General features: G+C 45.6%; 1 protein-coding gene across 3 annotated transcripts in view; it reads right to left on the bottom strand.

The window, feature by feature from the left end:
- STRN (striatin) overlaps positions 1-13955 on the bottom strand; it is a 133351-nt gene extending 119396 nt beyond the window's left edge. The window contains exon 1 of one of the 3 annotated variants that reach the window (XM_051842991.3): positions 13623-13955. In XM_051842991.3, the coding sequence (XP_051698951.1) occupies positions 13623-13856 (234 nt within the window). In that variant the 5' untranslated portion in view covers positions 13857-13955. The remainder of the gene's footprint in view (positions 1-13622) is intronic. The other 2 variants (XM_089327756.1, XM_070069253.2) reach the window with 2 other exon arrangements.
- Between the last annotated feature and the right edge of the window lie 8962 nt (positions 13956-22917).

The raw sequence follows: 22917 nt of genomic DNA, 5'->3' as shown, positions 1-22917 counted from the left end.
AAATCTTTACTTAATCTTGATGAAGAATGGGACTTGGAATTGTTGAGGGAAGAGAAGAGCAAAGAGAGTGTGAGTGGGAGTGGGAGTAGGAGGGCAGGTATGGTGGGAAGAATAACTATATTCCTAAAGTTGTACTTATAAAATTTTATTCTTAAAAAATAAATTAAAAAAAAGAATAAGTTAATGTGTATAGCTTCTGCCCCATCTGCCTCTGCTTCTCCTTATACCTCTGTTTCTCTCTTCTGTCTCATCCCCTTTCCGACCCTCTTCTCCAACTTCTCTGTTGCCTCAAGTTTGTTTCCTGGATTTTATTTACATACACACACACACACACACACACACACACCCCTCAAGTTATTGATGGTTGCAAACTATCATTATCTACTACTGCCATTTCTAGCCTGTCCTCTAATTCAATCAATTTTGGCTCCTGAAATGCAATTTAAAGATATAATGCAATCTAAAGCATTGTGTATATTGGGGGCTGGCATTGTGGTGTAGTGGGACTGTGACAGTGGCATCACACGTGAGCACCAGTGAGTTCCAGTTGCTCCACTTCTAATACAGCTTCTTGCTAATATGCATGGGAAAGCAGTGAAGGATGGCCCAACTGCTTGGGCCCCTGCCACCTTGTTGTGAGGCCCAGATGAAGTTCCAGGCTCCTCACCCTGGCCACTGCAGCCATTTAGGGAGTAAACCCACAGATGGAAGATTTATCTGTCTCTGTCTACAAATTTCCCCCTCTCTGTTATTCTGCCTTTTTTTTTTCTTTTTTTGACAGGCAGAGTTAGAGAGAGAGAGAGAGAGAGAGAGAGAGAGAGAGAAAGAGAGAAAGGTCTTCCTTCTGTTGGTTCACCCCCCCCCCCCAAATAGCCACTACACAGAAATCTCAACAAGAGCAACCACTTAATAGCTAGGGATGTATTATGCATCTTGCATTCTACATAATTACCTTTGTCAAACTTTACACCACACTATTTGGTAGGTATAATATAGCAAATATTTTACAAATCAAAATTAGACACAGAAATATCATAAATCAGAAGTTACATAGCTATCTGAGTCTAAGGCCAACACATTCCACTGCCAGATTAAGACAGTCAACAGACTGATTGCTTGTCAAATTGAACCATGCAAGAAACTCCAAAGACTCCAAAGGCATTTCTTTTTTTTTTTTTTTTTTTTTTGACAGACAGTGAGAGAGAGTCAGAGAGAGAGAGAGAGAGAGAGAAAGGTCTTCCTTCCATTGGTTCACCCCCCAAATGGCCGCTACAGCTGGCGCTGCACCGATACGGAACCAGGTGCTTCTTCCTGGTCTCCCACGTGGGTGCAGGCACCCAAGGACTTGGGCCATCCTCCTCTGCCCTCCCAGGCCACAGCAGTGAGCTGGACTGGAAGAGGAGCAACCAGGACTAGAACCCAGCGCCCATATGGGATGCCGGCGCTGCAGGCGGAGGATTAGCCAAGTGAGCCACAGCGCCGGCCCCAAAGGCATTTTTTTTTTTAACCCCTACACATGATAGACCACGTGAGCATCTCAGAAGAGACTGAAATCAGAATACCACTAACAACATTCACAAAGCAAAAAGTACACCTGAAATCATGCAGATAACAGGAAATCTGTCAAGGGAAATCTGTCCAAATTATTTGGGCTTGCAAATACTTCTCAAAGACTCAATAGTAATCAGTTCTCTTTGGTTTACATTTTTTTTTTTTAAGATTTGTTTATTTATTTGAAAGGCAGAATCACACAGAGGCAGAGAGAGAGAGAGAGAGAGAGAGGTCTCCCATCCCCTGGTTCACTCCCCAGATGGCCACAACAGCCAGAGCTAGGCCAACAGAAGCCAGGAGCCTGGAGCTTCCACCAGGTCTTCCATGTGGGTGCAGGGGCCCAAGGATTTCCATTGCTTTCCGAGGCCATAGCAGAGAGCCAAATAAGAAGAGGAACAGCCAAGACTCCAGCTGGTACCCACATGGGAAGCCAGCACTGCAGGCAGCGGCTTTACCCACTACACCATAGCGCCAGCCCCTACATTCTTCTGAGGTTACCAAGATTTTGAAGAAAAATTCTAGTTCTCACTCTACTGTTGTAATTCAAAGAAAAGTGGATTTAAAATAAATAGGCACTGAGTGTAATGAGCTAAGCTGCCACCTGCAACACTGGCATCCCATCTGGGAGCAATGGTACCAGCCTCAGCCTCTCTGCTTCCAATCCAGCTCCCTGCTAAGGCACAAGGGAAAGTAGCAGAATATGGCCCAAGTACCTGGGCCCCTGCCACCAATGTGGGAGACCAAGATGGAGTTCTGGGCTCCTAGTTTCCACCTGGCCCAGCCTTGGCTGTTGTAGCCAATGGATGAGTGAATCTAAGACACAGCTAAGACCTCACATACATGAAATACAAAGACACCAACTATAACTACTTACTAGGTTTTTTTATTTTTTTAGAATTTTTTCTTAAGTTTTTTTTTTTTTTTCATTTATTTGAGAGGTAGAGTTACGGACAGAGAGAAGGAGAGGTAGAGAGAAAAGTCTTCCATCCACTGGTTCACTCCCCAAATGGCCACAATGGCCAGAGCTGCCCTGATCCCAAGCCAGAAGCCAGGAGCCTCTTCCAGGTCTCCCACGCAGGTACAGGGGCCCAAGGACTTGGACCATCTTCTGCTTACCTAGGCCAGAGCAGAGAGCTAGATTGGAAGTGGAGCAGCCACGACTTGAACCGCCACCTACATGGGATGCTGGTGCCACAGGTGGATGCTTAGCCCATTACACCACAGCGCCGGCCCCTACGTACTAGTTTTAATTAACAGAAGATGACCTTTGGAGCCAGTGCTGCAGTGTAGCAGAAGGTTAAGCTGTGTCCTCTGACACAAGCATCCCATATGGACACTGGTTCGAGTTCCAGCAGCTCCACTTCTGATCCAGCTCCCTGCTAATGCACCTAGGAAAGCGTTGGAACATGGTCCAAGTACCTGAGCTCCTGCACCCACATGGGAGACCTGGATGGAGCTCCTGACTCATGGCTAGGGACAACCCGGTCTTGACCATTGCAGACATTTGTAGAGCGAACCAACAGATGGAAGATTTCTCTCTCTCTCCTTCTAACTCTTTAAAATAAATACATATTTTAAAAAGATGCTTTCTTTAAATGAAGATAATTGGAAACTAGTTATAATACATTTTTGAAAAAAAAAGGGGGGGAGGGATGGCGCTGTGGTACAGTGGGTTAAAGCCCTGGCCTGCAGTGCCAGCATCCCACATGGGCACCGATTTGAGTTCCAGCTCTCTGCTATGGCCTGGGAAAGCAACAGAAGATGGCCTAAGTGCTTGGGCCCCTACACCCATGTGGGAGACCCGGAAGAAGCTCCTGGATTCAGATCAGTACAGCTCGTGCCGTTGCGGCCATTTGGGGAGTGAACCAGCAGATGGCTGGTTCCAATTCTATCTGTAACTCCATCTTTCAGATAAATAAAATCAATCTTAAATAAATTCAATCTTGGCTGGTGCTGCGGCTCAATAGGCTAATCCTCCGCCTGCGGCGCCAGCACACCAGGTTCTAGTCCCAGTCGGGGTGCTGGATTCTGTCCCGGTTGCCCCTCTTCTAGTCCAGCTCTCTGCTGTGGCCTGGGAGTGCAGTGGAGGATGGCCCAAGTGCTTGAGCCCTGCACGTGCATGGGAGACCAGGAAAGGCACCTGGCTCCTGGCTTCAGATTAGCGCAGTGCACCAGCCGAAGCAGCCATTGGAGGGTGAACCAACAGTAAAGGAAGACCCTTCTCCCTGTCTCTCTCTCTCACTGTCCACTCTGCCTGTCAAAAAAAATAAATAATAAATAATTAAATAAATTCAATCTTAAATAAAATCAAAGTTAAAACAAACGAAAAAAACAGATGACTCTGAAAAACATCTATGGAGAACAGGACAATACTTATGTTAAAAAAAAAAAAAAAAGGCCGGCGCCGCAGCTCACTAGGCTAATCCTCCGCCTTGCGGCGCCGGCACACCGGGTTCTAGTCCCGGTCGGGGCGCCGGATTCTGTCCCGGTTGCCCCTCTTCCAGGCCAGCTCTCTGCTGTGGCCCGGGAGTGCAGTGGAGGATGGCCCAAGTGCTTGGGCCCTGCACCCCATGGGAGACCAGGAGAAGTACCTGGCTCCTGCCATCGGATCAGCACGGTGCGCAGGCCGCAGCGCACCAGCCGCGGCGACCATTGGAGGGTGAACCAACAGCAAAGGAAGACCTTTCTCTCTGTCTCTCTCTCTCACTGTCCACTCTGCCTGTCAAAAAAAAAAAAAAAAGACCAGTAAATTTGAAAAAGAACCAACATGAACTTCAACAATAAGCAAAACTAAAAATTCACTGGATGTCTTTAACAGATATATTCAACTGAAGAGAAGAAAATTAAATTTACTTGAGGCCACATAGCAGCACAGAGGATAAAGCTATCACCTGCAACACTGGCATCCTATTCATGTCCCAGCTACTCCACTTCTGATCCAGCTCCCTACTAATGTGCCTGGGAAAGCAGTGGAAGATGGCCCAAGTCCTTGGGCCCCGGAACCCATGTGGGAGACCCAGAAGAAGCTCCTGGCTCCTGGATTCAGTGTGGCCCAGCCCTAACCATTGCAGCCATTTGGGGAGTCAACCAGCAAAAGAAGTTATCTCTGTGTGTGTGTCTCTCATACTGTGCCTTTCAAATAAGTAAAATAAATCTTTAAAAAAAAAAAAAAGAAAAGAAAAGAAAACTAATGTACTGGAAGTTAAACCAGAATAAATTATTCAGAATAAGGTACAGACAGAAAATATAGAGCAAAAGGGGCCTGAGTTGTAATACAGCAGGTTAAGCCACTGCCCACAACTCCTGACATCCATTTGAGCACAGTTCAAGCCACAGCCAATCTACCTCCAAGCCAGCTTCCTGCTAATGTGCCTGGGAAAGCAGCAGAAGAGGGTCCAAGTACATGAGCCCCTGACATCCATGTGGGAGACCTGTATAAAGCTACTGGTTCCTGGTTTTAACCTGGTCCATCCTGGTCCACCACAGCCATTTGGGGAGTGAACAAGCAGGTGAAAGATCTCTCTGTCTCTCCCTTTCTATAACGCTGCCTCTCAAACAAATAAATATTTTTTTAAAGATTTATTTTTTTTTTTTTGAAAAGCAGAGTTACAGAGTGGCAGAGGCAGAGAGAGGTCTTCTATCCATTGGTTCACTCCCCAAATGGCCATAACAGCTGGAACTGGGCCAATCTAAAGCCAGGAGCTTCTAAGTCTCCCATGTGTGTGCAGGGACCCAAGGACTTGGGCCATCTTCTACTGCATTCTCAGGACAGAGCAGAGATCTGCATCGGAAGTGGAACAGCCAGCACTGCAGGTGGCGGCTTTACCTGCTGCTCCACAGCGCTGGCCCCTCAAATAAATAAATCTTAAAGGGGTGGGGGGCAGCACTGTGGGGCAGTGGGTTAAATCCCCAGCCTGCAGCACCAGCATCCCATATGGGCAACAGTTCAAGTCCCAGCTGCTCCACTTCCAATCCAGCTCTCTACTAATGAGTCTGGAAAGCAGAAGATGGTCCAAGTCCTTGGGCCCCTGAACCCATGTGGAAGACCCAGAAGAAGCTCCTGGCTCCTGGCTCCTGGCTTCAGCCTCGCCCAGCTCTGGTTGTTTGGGCCATTTGGTGAGTGAATCAGCAGACAGAAGACCTCTCTCTCACTCTCTCTACCTCTGTCTGTTAACTCTACCTTTCAAACAAATAAATCTTAAAAAAATAAAAAAAGAAAGAAAGAAAAGAAAATGTAGAGCAAAAAATGAAAAAGGGCCTAAGATACGTGTAACAGAGACCCCAAAAATGTAACAGAAAATAAATTTAAAGAGGTAATAACTGAGAATTTTGCAGAACAAACGAGATGCCAATCCACAGATTCAAGGAACCTAACAAAGTTCTAAACAAAACAAACCTATACTGACACATCATAGTGAAACGACAAAATACTAAAGACAGAGAAGATTTTAAGTATGAATCCTTTTTTTTTCCTTTTTTTTTTTTTTTTTTTTTGACAGGCAGAGTGGACAGTGAGAGGGAGAGACAGAGAGAAAGGTCTTCCTTTTGCCGTTGGTTCACTCTCCAATGGCCACCGCAGGCAGCGTGCTGCAGCCGGCGCACCGCGCTGATCCGATGGCAGGAGCCAGGTGCTTCTCCTGGTCTCCCAAGCACTTGGGCCATCCTCCACTGCACTCCCGGGCCACAGCAGAGAGCTGGCCTGGAAGAGGGGCAACCGGGACAGAATCTGGCGCCCCGACCGGGACTAGAACCCGGTGTGCCGACAACACAAGGCGGAGGACTAGCCTAGTGAGCCGCGGCGCCGGCCGAGTATGAATCTTAAGCAAGCTAGGAAACAGCAAAACACTGTAAAATGCCTGTAACTATCATTTTAAAAAAAGAAAAACGAGGGGCCGGAGTTCAGCTGCTGCTTGCAACCCTGCCTTGATGTCAGCATCCCTTATCAGAGTCGTGGTTCAAGTCCTCACTGCTCTCCTTCCCATCCAGCTCTTCGCTAATATGCTTCGGAAGGCACCAGGACATGGCCCAAGTACTTAGGGTGCTGCTACCCACATAAGAGATCCGGATGGAGTTCAAGGATCCTGAAATTGACTTGGCCCAGAACTGGCTGTTGTGGCCACTTGGAGAATAAATCAGTCTCTCACTCACTTGCTATGCCTTCTCAACTCTTTAAGAAAAATGGTAAGTATCAGTATGGCTAACATTTTTCTTTTTATTAAAAGTAAGTCTGATTAACTTAGGAAATTGCAAGGATCAAACGAGATAATATATCTGGAAAGGCTTTAAAAGAAAGGTGTAATGATAAAGAAAGGTGTAATGATATCTGAAGACTTAAGGAGTTTGTACAGAATCTGTTTCATTCTTGATCATTTAACCACTTTACCTATAAAAGAAGGTTGAAGCTGATTATTTCCAAAGTTCATTCCAGTGCAAAGATTATTATTATATCTCTCAGAAGGTGACGCAAATCATTAATAGTCTACTATCTAAAAATAAAATGCTAGCAACCATTAGAAAGAACAATGGAAGCATAACACAAATTATATTCCAAATGCTATCCATATATGGAATACCACAAGTGTTGAAATCATCAAGCTTTGTTTATATACACTGTGTATATGTCTACATATAACTGTGTACATGTATTTATGTATAAATACACACACATATACACATAATACATATATCAATTATAACACTGGTTCGCAAACCTTGTTGCATATTAGAACTACTGGAAAGCTCAAAAAACACTAATGTTAGGGATCCTAATACCCAAGATTCTGATTTAAATTATTTGGAAAAAGCTAGAGAATGGGCATTTTTAAAGGTTCTCTCAGATTATTCTAATACAACAGCTAACACTGAAAAACACAGAATTAATGACAAATAATAGGATATAAACTTTCCAAAATATAATTAAACATTATGAAAGTATCAAGGATATGCACACAATGAAAACATGAACCTGCTCACAAAATCATACCACAATGGGATTCACCTGCTGCAAATTTAAAGGCTGCAGTTAAGGAGGGCATTGCGAAGCAGCAGGTTAAGTTGTAGCTTGGGATGCCCACATGCTGTATCTGAGTGCCTGGGATTGAGTCCTGCCTCCACTTCCGAATCAGCTTCATTCCAGTGCCCTGAGAGGCAGCAGATTATGGCCCAAGTACTTGGGTACCTGACACGCACATAAAAGACCAGGACGGAGTTTTGGACTCCTGCCTTTGGTCTGGCCCAGATTTGGCTGTTGTGGCCACTTGGGGAGTAAACCTACAGATGGAAGATACCTTCCTTTCTTTCTTTCTCTCTCTCTCTCTCTCTCCCTTTCCTTCTCCCTGTTGCTCTGCTTTTCAAATAAATATTCATAAGCCATCTTATGAAATCTCACTAACTCTTAACACACTTTGCTGATTATACCTCAAAACTGGATTCAGAATTCATTACATTTTGAATATTAAAATATATGTTCACATATCTCATGGCTACCTCTCTAGTTCATCCCCATTCTGAATTAATTAAAACAGTCTCCTAACTACTCTTCTTTTTCAACCCTTGTCTTCCCTCCAAGTCCACTATGAATCCTTTTAAAGGCTCCCTTTCAAAATGATACCAGGGAGGACACTGTGCCACAGCAGGTTAAGCCAACACGTGGGACACTCAGGATCCCATACTGGAGTGCCAATTCTTGTCCTGGTTATTCTGCTTCCTACCAATGCATCTGGGAGGCAGCAGATGATGGCCCAAGCACTTGGGATCCTGCATGGGAGACCCAGATGGAATTACTGGCTTCTGGCTTCAACCTTGCCCTGTCCTAGTTTTCGTGGGCATCTGGGAAGTAAACCATTTGATGGAAAATCTCTCTTCTCTCTTTTCCCTTCTCTATCACTCTGCCTTTCAAGTAAATAAAAATCTTAAAAAGATCAAAATGATATGACTCCTCTGTCAAAATATTCCAATGACTACCTGCCTTGCTGGCTAAAATCCAAAGTCCTCACAATGGACAAGACTCAGTATTTCTCTGACATCATTTCTTCCACTCTCTTCCTCCACTCCAGTAACATTTGACCCCTGCTCTTCCTCAAACTGTGGAAGTAAGCTTCCTTCCTCCAGCCGCTCCCTGTCAAGAATGCTCTTTCCCTTCCTCAAATATCACCTTTTCAGGTCTGAGCTCAAAGGGCACCTATAAGTGAAGCCTTTCTTCCCCATTCCACTCTCTCCAGCATGTCATTCCCCCTTACTCTATCAGAGCATTTACTATCTTCCAACACTTTACCTATTCAGTTATCTTTGTCTATCTGCCCCCCCAATTTAAACCTCACAAGGTTAAAATCTGTTTCTCCCCCACTGTTTTATCCCCAGTGCCTAGAACAAAACCTGGCATGAGGTGTGTACTTGAAAAATATTTGCTGAATGAAAACACAAACTACTAATGCCAAAACCCAAATTCCTGAACACGCCAGTATATGGCCTCCTCACCACATGCCCTGAGCTACTCGATCTTATCGCCCTTATTCACACAACTCTAGCATTTCCAGGTAAGTATCAGACCCTTCTTCACTCCACAAATACACCACCAAAATCTAGGACCGATCGCTTTCAATTTTTTACTTACATACTATTCCCTAAGTCACTCATTTTCAAACATTAAGCCTTCAGTTCTCATGACCTCACAAAGTTCCTGCTGTCCTCCACATTCACTCCTAGCTCTTCTCTCTCATGCTTTTCTAAGAAAATTAACTCTTTCCCATGGCAAATATTCTGATTCTTCCACATGAGGACGTTCTATCATACTAACTAGACTGCATGTTTCTTTTAGGTCATCTAGAACATGTCTCACATCCAGAAAATATTTTCAATCCCTTTCACAAATGTAAAACACGATAATAATCCTAATCTTACTTTTTCTTTCCTATGAATTGCCTATTCTCATCTGGATCTGAGGTGGGGGACAGGGGTAGACAGGCAAGCATTATCAAAAGTACAAAGAGAGTCCATTAATTAGATGGGTATCCAAAAATCACAAGAGTACTTCAGAAAGTGAAAGGGAAATGGGATTTTAAAAAAGCTTATTTTGGTGCAAAAATTTTTTTAAATCCATGCATTTTTTCATAGTGTGCATTTTCTAAAATCCCTTATATATATCGTTTCAAAATTATTTTGCACAAAATAAAATTAATTTCATTCTATTTTCAACAAACTTTTTCAAGTACCATAGTAAATGACAAGGAAGTTTTTGGTACAATGTGGCTGTTTCCTTGCCCCAAGATCTGAAGGAGGAGGAAAGTGGCCAAGGCAGACTACTGTGAGAGCTGGAACTGCCTTTCACAACTCTGACTGGCAACTAGGAAGGAGCAGGATTGACAGGTTCCTGAAGGGACGAGTTAGACTTAATCTTGAAGGCATTTTGTTGACTTTGGTTTTAATGACTTGAGTAGAGATATAAAAATTAAAAAGAGCATCAACTGATCCATATTTCACCACAATTTACTCAACTCTTACTTCCTACTGTTTTCAAGGACATGAAGAGAAACGTTCAAATTTAACAATCCAATGTTAAAGAAATGAATAATTTTTTTCAATTACACTAAGGGGGACAAAGATCACAGATTATCATAAAACCTGTTTCCCCAAAATACATAACACTTACTCTATTCAGATAATATACAACTCATTTTTTAAACTTCTCTGGGTAAGCCTAATTTGAGAACAAATCGAAAGATACTATTTTAAAAAAGTAGTGTTCAGGGGGCCGGCGCCGCGGCTCAATAGGCTAATCCTCCACCTTGCGGCGCCGGCACACCAGGTTCTAGTCCCGGTCGGGGCGCCGGATTCTGTCCTGGTTGCCCCTCTTCCAGGCCAGCTCTCTGCTGTGGCCAGGGAGTGCAGTGGAGGATGGCCCAAGTACTTGGGCCCTGCACCCCATGGGAGACCAGGAGAAGTACCTGGCTCCTGGCTACGGATCAGCGCGGTGCGCCATTGGAGGGTGAACCAACAGCAAAGGAAGACCTTTCTCTCTGTCTCTCTCTCACTGTCCACTCTGCCTGTAAAAAAAAAAAAAAAAAAAAAAAAAAAAAGGTAGTGTTCAAGGGATGGCATTTAGCCTAGCAGTTAAAATGCCAGTTAAGATAAACATGTCTCACATCAGAGGGCCTGGGTTCAATTCCTGGCTCCAGCTCTTGGTCTCAGCTTCCTGCTCATGCAGACCCTAGAAGGCAATAGTAAAGACTCAAGTACTGGGTTCCTAACACCCACACAGGAGTTCCTGATTCCAGGTTTCAGCCCTCACCCAGCCCTCAGGCATCTGAGAAATGAGCCAGGTGGTGAGGAATCTCTAGCTCAAATAAATAAGCAAATAAAGTAGTGCACCAATGAGAAACTTACATTAAATGTAACATGTGTGGGCAAAAAACTGAAGACTGACTACAGTTACAGATAAAGTGAAAAGCTTAAATATGAATGGAGTGAGTGAGCAGAAGACAAGGTGGGTTAGAAGACCCCAAACTTCTACAGAGAGGAAGGTTAGCATTGTTCTCTCCTTTGTTTTTGTTCAAATTAGTGTAACTTACATTCCCTACATTGGAAAAGGAACTGAAATCTAAGGATCTACATACAAAAATAATTTCCTACAACTGGGTAACATTAAAAGTCAAACTTTAGGGGTCACCTTTATGGCGTGACAGGTAAAGACACCACCTATGACATCAGCATCCCATATGGGCGCTGATTCTTGTCCCGGTTGCTCCACTTCCAATCCAGCTCCTTGCAAATAGACTGGGAGAAGTAGCAAAAGATGGCCCAAATGTTTGGGCCCCTGCCACCCACATGGGAGACCCAGATGAAGCTCTTGGCTTTGGCCTGGCCCAGCCCTGGGTGCAGCAGGTATCTGAGGAGTGAACCAACGGATGGAAGATCACTTTTTCTGTCTTTCCCCTTCTCTCTGTAACTCTGACTTTCAAATAAATAGATAAATCTTAACTTTGGGGTGGGCGTGCAGCACAATGCAGTTAAGTCACTACTTGGGACACCATTTCCCCTGCTTCAAATTCAACTTCCTGCTAATACACACCTTGTGAGTACTTGGCTCAAGTACTTGGGTGCCTGCCACTCATGCTGAAGACTGGGATTGAGTTCTGGGATACTGGCTTCAGTCTGGTCCAGCCCTGGCTATTGTAGGCACTTGGAGAGTGAACCAGCAGATGGAAGATTTGTCTCTGTGTCTCTCAAAAAAAAAAAAATGAAAAATGTTTGTTTTAAAGAAAGTCACACCTAGTCTTTAATACTTCTTTGAAGCCTGAAATCCACAAGCTCATTTATAGAATACACAGCGAAAAAGGTAAATGCATAAACATTCGAATGTGTTGGGTACCACAGAGACATGGCCATAACCATGAGAAAACTTACAAATACCAACAGACCAGCTTTTAAAGCAACATGCCAGTAGGGATGAAAACACAGCCAAAACATATAAACACATAACCATAGACATATAGACTGACAAGGAATTACAGAAACTATGTGTCATTCCTGACTTCATTCAACCACTCATCTCTCACCTCCCAGAGGCCTCACCTAAAGCGCCGACCTAAAGCAGCATTCTCCACCACTCTATTCTTGTACCCTGATGGATTTCTCCTCTCAGCAGTTCCCACAATAGGCCATTATATTATATGGTTTCATTTGCTGATCAGTTGCCTTCCAACTAAACAGAAACTCCGTGAGGGCAGAAGCTTCCTGAGTTTCGTTCATCTCAGAGCCTCCAGACATATAGCTGGTTCTCAATTAACACGTGTTGAATAAACAAGGGGTGAAACTGAAGCCCAGAGAGGTTAAAAGATTTCCCCAAGGTCACAGAACTGGCAGCAAACACAGCCCTCACTAGAACCCAACCCAATGGAACCCTGTTGGCTCTTTGCACAGCCAGTGCCACTCCAGCGAAGTAGCCTATCCCAGCACACGATGGTGTTGGACAGATTTCTCCCCTCCTTTTTCTTTTTCAGGACCAAAGAAATACATGTTACCAAAAAAAAAAAAAAAAAAGTGACACAATGGACAGCATTCTACCTTCAAGTGTTTCAAAAACCAAGACCATACTCAAATCTCCTAAGGGTACAGGATCATCTTGTAAGAGACAGACACAACCCCTCATGGTCTTCCCAATTCCTCCTGAAACTGGCGGCTGCCTTGCAAGTTTTAAGAACAGCCACTGAAAACCTACTTACAACTCAGCATGCCCTGTAAAGTATCAGCCTCGCTTTCATTCTCCCGAGAGCCCACAATAGCTCCTCCCTGGATAGACTCCTACTTTATCTCGCAGATTATGCAAGGCAATGTTCCTATCAGTGAAGCCCCTTCAGTTCCTTCCAAACTACAACCCAATCTCACAAAATACTAAACATGAAATAAACCCTCGAGAAGTTGCAGCTTTCCAACAAGAACCATCTCTGGACCATCAGCTCGCTGATCATCTCAGTCCCTCATTCAAAATCCAGGAATCTGCAATACGGGGCCGGGGGGCGGGGGGCAGGGGGAGAAGAAACATACACGTGTAGACAAGGCGGCTGATATTTCTAACAACACTTTTGCCCAAAGTCAGCTTCTAGCCCAAAGTCAAGGCCTCACTGACACAACTTCTGTCGCCTTCCTTGCAGAGAGAGGCGCCAACGGCCAGTCCCTTTTGCAGAGACCTCGGATGGGACACACTAGCCCAGACGATGACTTGCTCAGCGTCTCCCAAAACTACTGTCAGCTCCTTCAGGACACTGCACGGGAAGCCCTCAGGTGCGGGGCGGCAAGAGAGTTGAAACGAGACTGGGAGTTAAGAGTGGGAAGCAGCCGACGAGAAGGAGCGGGGAGGGTAAACAACACATCAGGAGCGGGAGAACCGCGGGGAAAGAAGTGGGGACAGCGACAGGCAAAGGTGAAGGGAGCGAGGGGACGAGGCTCCGGGTGGGATGGGCGGGAGCAAAGGGGGAAGGGACGGGAGAGGACTGGGGGAGGGGGCGACGGTCCGGGGCGGGGCGGAAGGGAGCGAAGAGGCGGGATGAAGAGGGCCAGGCCGGGAGGGTCTTTACCTGCAGCTCCGCCCGCTCCACCTCCCACTGGGCTCTCTCCACCTCGAAGCGGGCCCACTCGTGCTGCAGGAAGTGCAGGATCCCCGGGAGGCTGTACTGGGCTCGAGCCGCCCCCGCCGCAGCCGCCCCGTCGCCGGCCGCGGCAGCCTCTGCCAGAGGCCCGAGCCCCTTGGCACCGCCGGCGCCCGGGTGGTTGTTGCCGAAAAAGACGCCGGGACCCGCCTGCTCGTCCATGGCGGCCGCAGAAACCCGGGGAGCTGCCCAGGCGCCCAGCAGCGGAGGCAACGGCGGCGGCCAGCAGTGCCTCCTCCTCCCTCCGCCGCTCCCCGCCCACACCCCAGTCAGCAGGGAGCAGCCGCCTGGGCGCGGGGGCCGGCCGAGCCCGTGACGGGCCGGGAAATGGGTCAACTGCGGCGCGCGGGCGGCCCGGGGCTTGCTGGGAAATGTAGTCCCGGGGCGGGGCGCGGGCGCGCGCGCGGTCCCGGCGGCCTGTGGGGCTTCGCCTCGGCTCGGGCGTGGCGGCGGCCCCGCCCCCGGCCCGCGGAAGCGCGGGTTTCCTCTGGCGCTGGCGACCTGGCGCGGGCCGGCGACGCTCCGTTCGTGCTGGCACGCGGAAGTCGTCCTCGTCTTCGAGCGGCGCTCCCCGCGGCGCGCGCGCGCGCACACACACACACACACACACACGCGGAAGTTGTTATCACGCCAGGAGACAGACCCGGGCCGTACATCTTGAGGGCTTCCTGGCCGTCTTTGAAGAAGCCGGCCGGCCGCGGGTCCGGTGCCCTGGACTCGGACTTGGCGGTTTCGGACCCGCCAGACCTGGGGGGTGCGCGTCGCCGCCGCCCCTGGCTTTTTCACTCGAGGGCTGCAGACCTGTTGCCTGAGTTTTCCCAAGTGACGAGCTCTGATCCCCTTCCCCGCTCCCTGGGCTCTGCGCGCGGCAGCTCTCGGCTGCGTTTTCCACCTCTGAGAAGCTGCTCCGCCGCCGTCAATCCTGTAAAAAGTTGTTGCCAGTGACTTCCTATCTTATCCCCAGTAAGGATAAGTTTTTAACTCAGTTCGATGGAAGAGGGATTTCGATTGTCGGTTCTCTCCCGCACTGGGGATATAAAGATAGATGACACAGTTCCTGTCATCTAAGAGAGACTGGCATATATTTAATCAAGTCTCACCGAGCCTTAAAGCTACACTACCTAAAAGAACAAGTTTTTTGGTTTTTTTCCCTCCCTCTCTCCAGAGCTGTCTTACCCACGCACCTCTTCATGTTCACTTATCCGGTTGTCAGGGTGGGTTTTGTTTTTTTTTTTTTTTACTACGTTTCACCTGCTAACTGGCAACAGGATCATCCTACCAAAGGCACACCCATGTCCTTCCCTTTGGAGTGACATCTGTAAATGTTTTCCTTCTCTGATGTCCCTGATTTTATGTCACTTTAAACTCACATTATAACATGGAAGAAAGGAAGGCGCTTGGAAACAATCCATAACAAGGGAAAAGGAAACGAGACACTTAATATTGTTACCCGAACAAGTTATTTGTAATCCTTCTGTTGTGTGGAATAAACTTACAGGCTATATCAGGCCTCGTGGCCGTGAAAAAAATGTAAAGATGTAGATTGCTGAGTGACATGTTAGGGAAGGACATCCTGTCCTTGTCCTCTCTCCCCTCCCCCCTTCCATGGCCACTCCTAGAAAGGACAGGAAACACATTGTATCTGCTCTGGTTGCAAATAAAGATGGCAAGCTCACTTCTAGCTACTGACCGTTTCCGCTCTCTGAATTCATTCTTTATTATCATAAAGGTTGATGCAGACATGGCTAAATTCCCTGTCATAAATTATTTTGGCTGCAAGTATCCTTTGAGATTATAGTCCAATCATCTCATTTATGGTTCAAAAACTAAAGTCCAAAGAAATTTAAACTTCACAATGAGTCCTTGAGTGAGAGGACGAGCCAAAACTGGCACTCAGATTTCCTGGCAGTTAGTTCAGTGAAATCTTCATGAGCAGGTTGATTTCTTAGTTCTAAACCCACCAGAGTACCAACAAGATAATAATGCCCCAATGACATCTTTTTTCATCTGAGGGATTTATGTAATCTTAGAAGTCTGAATGTTAACAGCAGTATTTTTTCTGATAGAACACTTGTCTGACAATTCCTTTAATTCATTAGCAGACTATAAAACAAATTGATAGATAATATGAACTCAATCACACATATACAAAAGCACCTCTTAAATTCATAGGTCATTTTTTTTTTTTTGACAGGCAGAGTGGACAGTGAAAGAGAGAGAGAGACAGAGAGAAAGGTCTTCCTTTTGCCCTTGGTTCACCCTCCAATGGCCGCCACAGCGGGCGCGCTGTGGCTGGCGCACCGCGCTGATCCGAAGCTGGGAACCAGGTACTTCTCCTGGTCTCCCATGGGGTGCAAGGCCCAAGCACTTGGGCCATCCTCCACTGCACTCCCTGGCCAAGCAGAGAGCTGGCCTGGAAGAGGGGCAACCGGGACAGAATCCAGCGCCCCGACTGGGACTAGAACCCGGTGTGCCGGCGCCACAAGGCAGAGGATTAGTCTAGTGAGCCGCAGCGCCGGCCCATAGGTCATTATTATAACCCGCAATACCTTTTTGCTGTTCAAAGACTTATTTACACTCAAAATAGTGTTGAGGATATGTGCCATGAAGCCATTCTGTACACCAAAATATTAAGATGGGTTATGGTAAGAAAGAAGTATGAAGCAATGCATATACTTTTCACCTTTTCCAAAAGTGTTCATGTGTAATAAAATTTCTTTTGTAATTTAACAAAAAATATTACTTCTAACTTTCCTTTGCCATTCTTTTGCCTTAAATTGCTAAAGAGAATAAGAACCATGAAGCCCATAATTTCCTCCTGTGTTGAATCAGCTTCAGAATTTGTTTTTGAGTTGCAAGCTTACTGATGATTTTTTTCAAGTTGTGCTTGTCTGTTTTCTCCTCTTTCTGTATTCAGCATGAATTACTTTAAACACTTTATATTCAGAAAAGCTCACAAATGGTGAATAACACTTCAGTGAACTTTTACAAAGCCAACACTTCATGTAACCCTCACTTGAATCATGAAACAGAATGTGGCAGGCACCCCAGAAGTCTCCTCTCAATGTACTTTAATCTCTATAGCAAATGTCTTCTGAAAATTAAAAAAAAAAAAAGTTTCTGAAAAAATAATTGGAAGGGACAAGTCAAACCTAAATTTTATTCCACATAGTATAATTTCCCATATATGGAAATCTTGGAAAAATATGATTTCTTAAATCTCAATTGCTACATTTTTTAAAAGGATTTTATTTATTTATTTGAAAGGCAGAGTTACAGAGAGAGAAGAAGATACAGAGAGAGAGAAAAAGGTCTTGCATCTGCTGGTTCATCCCCAAAATGCCACCACGGCTGGAACTTGGCCCATCCGAAGCCAGGAGCCAAAGACTTCTTTGGGGGCAGGGGCACAAGTACTTGAGCCAACCTCCACTGCTTTCCCAGGCCATCAGCAGAGAGCTGGATGGACACAGGAGCAGCCGGGACACGAATCGGTACCCATATCAGATGCCAGTGCTGCAGGCGGAGGCTTAACCTACGAGGCCACAGTGCTGGCCCCAATTCCTTCATATTTAATATGGGAAGAATATTTACCTTATGTAATTATTGTGAGATTATATGCGAGAAGAAAGTAAAACCCCTTAGCGTAGTGCTCAGGATATAATGTATACTAAATAATGATACCTGTTATTACAATAGAGTTCATAAGATTAACAAATAAATACACTACAATATTTTTTTCATTTCTCATCCCCTAATAAGAATTTTTAAATAGTATAGTATAGTATAATTTTAAAAAAAACAAACAAGCAAACAAAAACCCCAAAGCCTAACCATTAAGTCTCAGACCTCAAGTTGTCACTGATTTCCTGGCCTTTTAATTTCATAATTAAGACGACTTACGTGACATAAAATAGGGTTTCCTTTCTAAGAACATAAAGCCACTGTTGAAATATTGATTTATGTATCAGGACAGCAAGTGCTAAGGTGTAAATTGTGAAATGTTCAAAGGTTATTTAGGAAATAGGAGCATTTGTTATTTTGTAATTCATACACGTGTGCTTTGTAGGGTGAGGATTATAGCTCTATAATAAAAAGAATTCAAAAAAAAAGCCAGCACTGAAGCTCATTAGGCTAATCCTCCGCCTCGCGGCTCCAGCACACCGGGTTCTAGTCCCGGTCGGGGCGCCGGATTCTGTCCTTCCAGGCCAGCTCTCTGCTGTGGCCAGGGAGTGCAGTGGAGGATGGCCCAGGTGCTTGGGCCCTGCACCCCATGGGAGACCAGGAGAAGTACCTGGCTCCTGCCATAGGATCAGCGCGGTGCGCAGGCCGCAGCACACCGGCCGCGGCAGCCATTGGAGGGTGAACCAATGGCAAAGGAAGACCTTTCTCTCTGTCTCTCTCTCTCACTGTCCACTCTGCCTGTCAAAAAAATTTTTTTTCATCTGTTCACTCTTTGTATTTTTCCTTAAGAGCAGTGGTTACTTTTCCAAAATGACTGGTTTTTGCATCTCCAACTCTTTAACTGATCGAAGAAAAGGCTTCAAATTGAACTGGATGGCTCTTTCAGAATTCTGGCCAGAAAATGAAGAAAGGACTACTTGTCTGGAGAGAGGCCTGCCCAAGGATGGAGAGAAGATTTTGCAGTAACTGTCCACCTCGCATGCCACCTGCCCGCTCCCTTGGCTTCCTCACCTCTCCTCCATGTCAGCCCTGCTACACCCAGCCAGTGGCTGTGTGTACCTTCCTTCAGCTCCAGCCTACCTTACTGCCTAGGCACATTAACAGGGAGCTGGTTCAGAAATGGAGCAGCTAGGACTCAAACTGGCACCCATAGGGATTCCAGCATTGCAAATGGCAACCTAAACCACTACATCATAACACCAGCCCCTCAAAAAAAATTTTATTAAAGGAGCCAGTGCTGTGGCACAGCAGGTAAAGCACTGCCTTTAGTGCTGGCATCCCATATGGGCACCGGTTCGAATCCCAGCTGTTCCATTTCCAATCCAGCTCTCTGCTATGGAAAACAATAGAAGATGGCCCAAGTCCTTGGGCCCCTGCTCCCACATGGGAGACCTGGAAGAAGCTCCTGACTCCTGGCTTCAGATCAGCACAGCTCTGGCCTTTGCTGCCAACTGGGGAGTGAACCATTGGATGGAAGACACCCCCCTCCCCCGCCTCTCCTCTCTCTGTGTAATTCTGATTTTCAAATAAATAAATAAATCTTTTTAAAAATTTTTATTAAAAAAAGAAAATATATCTTAAAAAGCTCTTAAATTTTACTTTTTTATGTATTTAAATTTAATAAATTTATATAAAATTTAATTTTAAAATTAATTTTGTAGTGATTGACCATTAGGAAAATAAATACTGCAAATCTAAAACTATGATTCCTTTAAGAAATCTCAATAGTGGTGGCCGGCGCTGTGGCGGGTTAACACTCTGGCCTGAAGCAGCATCCCACTTGGGCACCAGTTCTAGTCCCAGCTGCTCCTTTTCCAGCCCAGCTCTCTGCAATGGCCTGGGAAGGTGGTGGAGGATGGCCCAAGTGCTTGGGCCGCTGCACTCACATGGGAGACCAGGAGGAAGCACCTGCCTCCCCAGGGCAGCAGCTGGATAGCAAGCAGAGCCAGGACTCAAACCTAGGCGCTCCTGGGAATAGGGGGTATTAGTATCCACCCAGCTTTTTACTTGCTACACCCAATGCCCTGCCTTGCTAAACTGCTTTTTGAACATGTTCTTTTCCTTTCACTGTATCTGTTTTTTCATCCTTCACTTTTTACCATTTTTCTATTTTTTAATGTGTCATCTTTTTAATTAAATATTTATTTATGTATTTATTGGGAATGTAGATAGAGAGAAAGAGACAGAGAGAGAGAAAGAGATATTCCATCTGCTGGTTTACTCCCCAAATGCCTGCAACAGCTGGTACTGGACCAAGCCAAACCCAGAAGCCCAGAACACAACCTAGGTCTTGGGTCTTCCACATGGGTGGCAGGGACCCAAGGACTTAGGTCATCATCCTTCCAGGTGTATGAACAGGAAACTGAAACAGAAGCTGAGTAGCCGGGATTCAAACAGGCGCTCCTATATGGGATGAGGGTATCCCAGTTGGCAGCTTAATCCCCTGCACCACGACACCCGCTGCCTCTACTCTTTTTCTGTTTTGAAATCTCTAATGAATGAAAGCTCTACTCACCAAATTGTTGTTTCCTTTTCACAACTAAGATGTCCCCATTTTCTAAGCTAGGAACTGAAATTCAAATAATTAATGTAATCTTCAGAGTATAAAAATAACCGTGTGTATGTAAGAACATTTTTCTTAAAGATTTATTTATTTATTTGAAAGTCAGAGTTACACAGAGAGAGGACAGGCAGAGAGAGAGAGGTCTTCCATCCGATGGCTCACTCCCCAGATGGCCGCAACGGCCGGAGCTGTGTTGATCCAAAGCCAGGAGCCAGGAACTTCCTCTGGGTCTTCTACCTGGGAGCAGGGGCCCAAGGACTTGGACCATCTTCTGTTGCCTTCCCAGGCCGTAGCAGAGAGCTGGATGGGAAGAGGAGCAGCCGGGACTAGAACCAGAGCCCATGGGATGCTGGCGCTTCAGGCATGGGCGTTAACCCACTGAGCCACAGTGCCAGCCCCTGTAAGAACATTTTTATAAGCTAGCTATTCCTGCCAACTGTGCAACTGAGACACATTTGTTTCTAGGTGTAGTCACTTTCCCAGCATTAGATACCCAATCTTCATTTAGGTTTGAGTTGCTCAGAACAGCACCTCCTCCCCAAATTCCCACCTGGTATTCTTAAGCCATCAATTTAGTTGGCCCTCAAAAGAATTACAGAGAGGTATATATATTTTTTGTTTTTCACAGACTTAAGAGTGGAAAAATCTAGGCATTGTGCCAGGAAAAAAATGAATGAAGTTAAAGATGTTCAGTACATTTTTAATCTTTGAAAATATATGCTTTTTCTCCTATTCCTTACAACAGGATTGAACCTGTTTTGCATGTACTACATTTCTCTCCCTCTACTCTGCAAGCCCTCAATATGCTACTCATGTTCACTGTGTGTTAATTATAGTCCATGCAGTTGTTCTCTGGGATGGAAAATTCTACCATTATCTATGTTATCTCCTTTCCCAGATTTCCCCTCAGTGGCAGGACATGAAGCAACAAGGGTAGGAGGGCAGGACTGGTTCGAATGAGGCTCACATACACATTCACATGAATTCATATTATCTAACAATAAGCTGATTGCATTCAAGTTTACACAGCTCATACACACAAATTCATTATAGCAAAAAGGGAAGGGCGAAATGATATGGTATGATATGACATAGGGCAATAACTGAACTAACGCCACAATATTTTTATTAGAAGGTAATCAGATTAAAACATAAAGAGCAACAGGGGTGTTGTGGCACAGCAGGTTAAGCTGCTCCTTGCAACATCAGTGTCCCACATCAGAGTGTCAGTGCGAGTCCCGGCTGCTCTGCTTCTGATACAGCTCTCTGCCAATGTGCCTGGGAAGGGTGTGGAGGATGGCCAACATACTTGGGCCTCTGTCACCCATATGAGAGACTCAGATGAGGCCCTGGGCTAGTGGCTTCAGCCTGGATGAGCCATGACTGTAAAAGCCGTTTGGGGACCAAACCAGAACTCTCTATCTCCTTAAAATAAATAAAACTTAAAAAAAAAAAAAGAGTGTATTTGATTTGTTGAAAGAAGTCCAACATGGGTGGCACATAAAGAGCAAAACTAAAGTAATAATTATTATTTTATAACTGATAATTCTTGAGCCTTTAATCAAGAAAGTAGTGCATTTTGCATGTATTAATTAAATTGTTGTAATGCCCCTATGTTATACAGACTAACCTTATCTTCATTTGACAGACAAGGACAATACTATAGGCACTGGCATGAAATAGTGAGGGGGTGAGGGAGGCAGGGTCGGATTATGCAGGGCTTTCGGAATCACATCAAGAAATCGCTCTGATGTTAAGGCAACCATCTGAGAAGTTTTCAACAGGGGCTCCTTTCATTTCCTGAAGGCAAATATATATTTTTAGCAAACATTTCTAAAATCTTTTCTAAGGGCCAGGCATTATTTCAGGGCCCTTTGCCAGCATTTGCTCATTTCATCCAGAGCTACTCTATGAGATAGATATTGTTAGCCTCATCTTGCAGATGCAGAAACTGACGTAAAAGAGGAAAAGTGACTTGCCCAAGGTTACACAGGTTGTAAATGACAGAACCAAATTTTAACCTAGGCAGTCTGACCCTATCGTCTTACACTCTTTTTTTTTTTTTTTTTTTTTTCTGACAGGCAGAGTGGACAGTGAGAGAGAGAGACAGAGAGAAAGGTCTTCCTTTGCCGTTGGTTCACCCTCCAATGGCTGCCGCGGCCGGCGCGCTGCGGCCGGCGCACCGCGCTGATCCGATGGCAGGAGCCAGGAGCCAGGTGCTTTTCCTGGTCTCCCATGGGGTGCAGGGCCCAAGCACCTGGGCCATCCTCCACTGCACTCCCTGGCCACAGCAGAGGGCTGGCCTGGAAGAGGGGCAACCGGGACAGAATCCGGCGCCCCGACCGGGACTAGAACCCGGTATGCCGGCGCCGCTAGGCGGAGGATTAGCCTATTGAGCCGCGGCGCCGGCCAATCTTACACTCTTAACCACTTTGCTAGGCACATGCTCCTCTGTTGACAATGGAGCTACATTCCAATACGCATATTAAACTGGAAATGCTGTGATTTCAAAGTGCATTTAATACACCTAACCTACCAAACACCCCACATGGCAACACAGTACACAGTAGGCTGTCAGCTGTCTCCCCTCCTGATTTCTGGGTATGACTAGCAGCCATAGCCACTGCTCAGCACCGCAGAGAAGGATTGGACCACGTATTGTCAGTCTGAGGAAAAGATCAAAATCCAAAATTTGGAGTAGTTTTTACTAAATGCTTATTGCTTTTGCACCCTTGGAAAGTCCCAAGATTTCTAAGTTGAACCATTGGACATCAAGGACCATCTCTCCTGCAAATGAACATGATGACTTGGGCTGAGGTAGTAACAATTGCAAAAAAGACACATGGAAGAATGTGATAAGATATTGAGCAGACTTGGTGATGAACTAAATACAGTGAGAGAGAAAGTGAGAATTGTCAGGGATGATACCAACCAATGTTAATGGCTTAAGGAAGAGGATAAAATAATTGGCATGCTGAT

The sequence above is a fragment of the Oryctolagus cuniculus genome, chromosome 2 (assembly GCF_051225735.1).
Source record: "Oryctolagus cuniculus isolate XC-2025 breed Fujian yellow rabbit chromosome 2, ASM5122573v1, whole genome shotgun sequence".
NCBI classification, from domain to species: Eukaryota; Metazoa; Chordata; class Mammalia; order Lagomorpha; family Leporidae; genus Oryctolagus; species Oryctolagus cuniculus.
The sequence above is the reverse complement of the archived record's forward strand: the minus strand, read 5'-3'. Positions and strand labels throughout refer to the sequence as shown.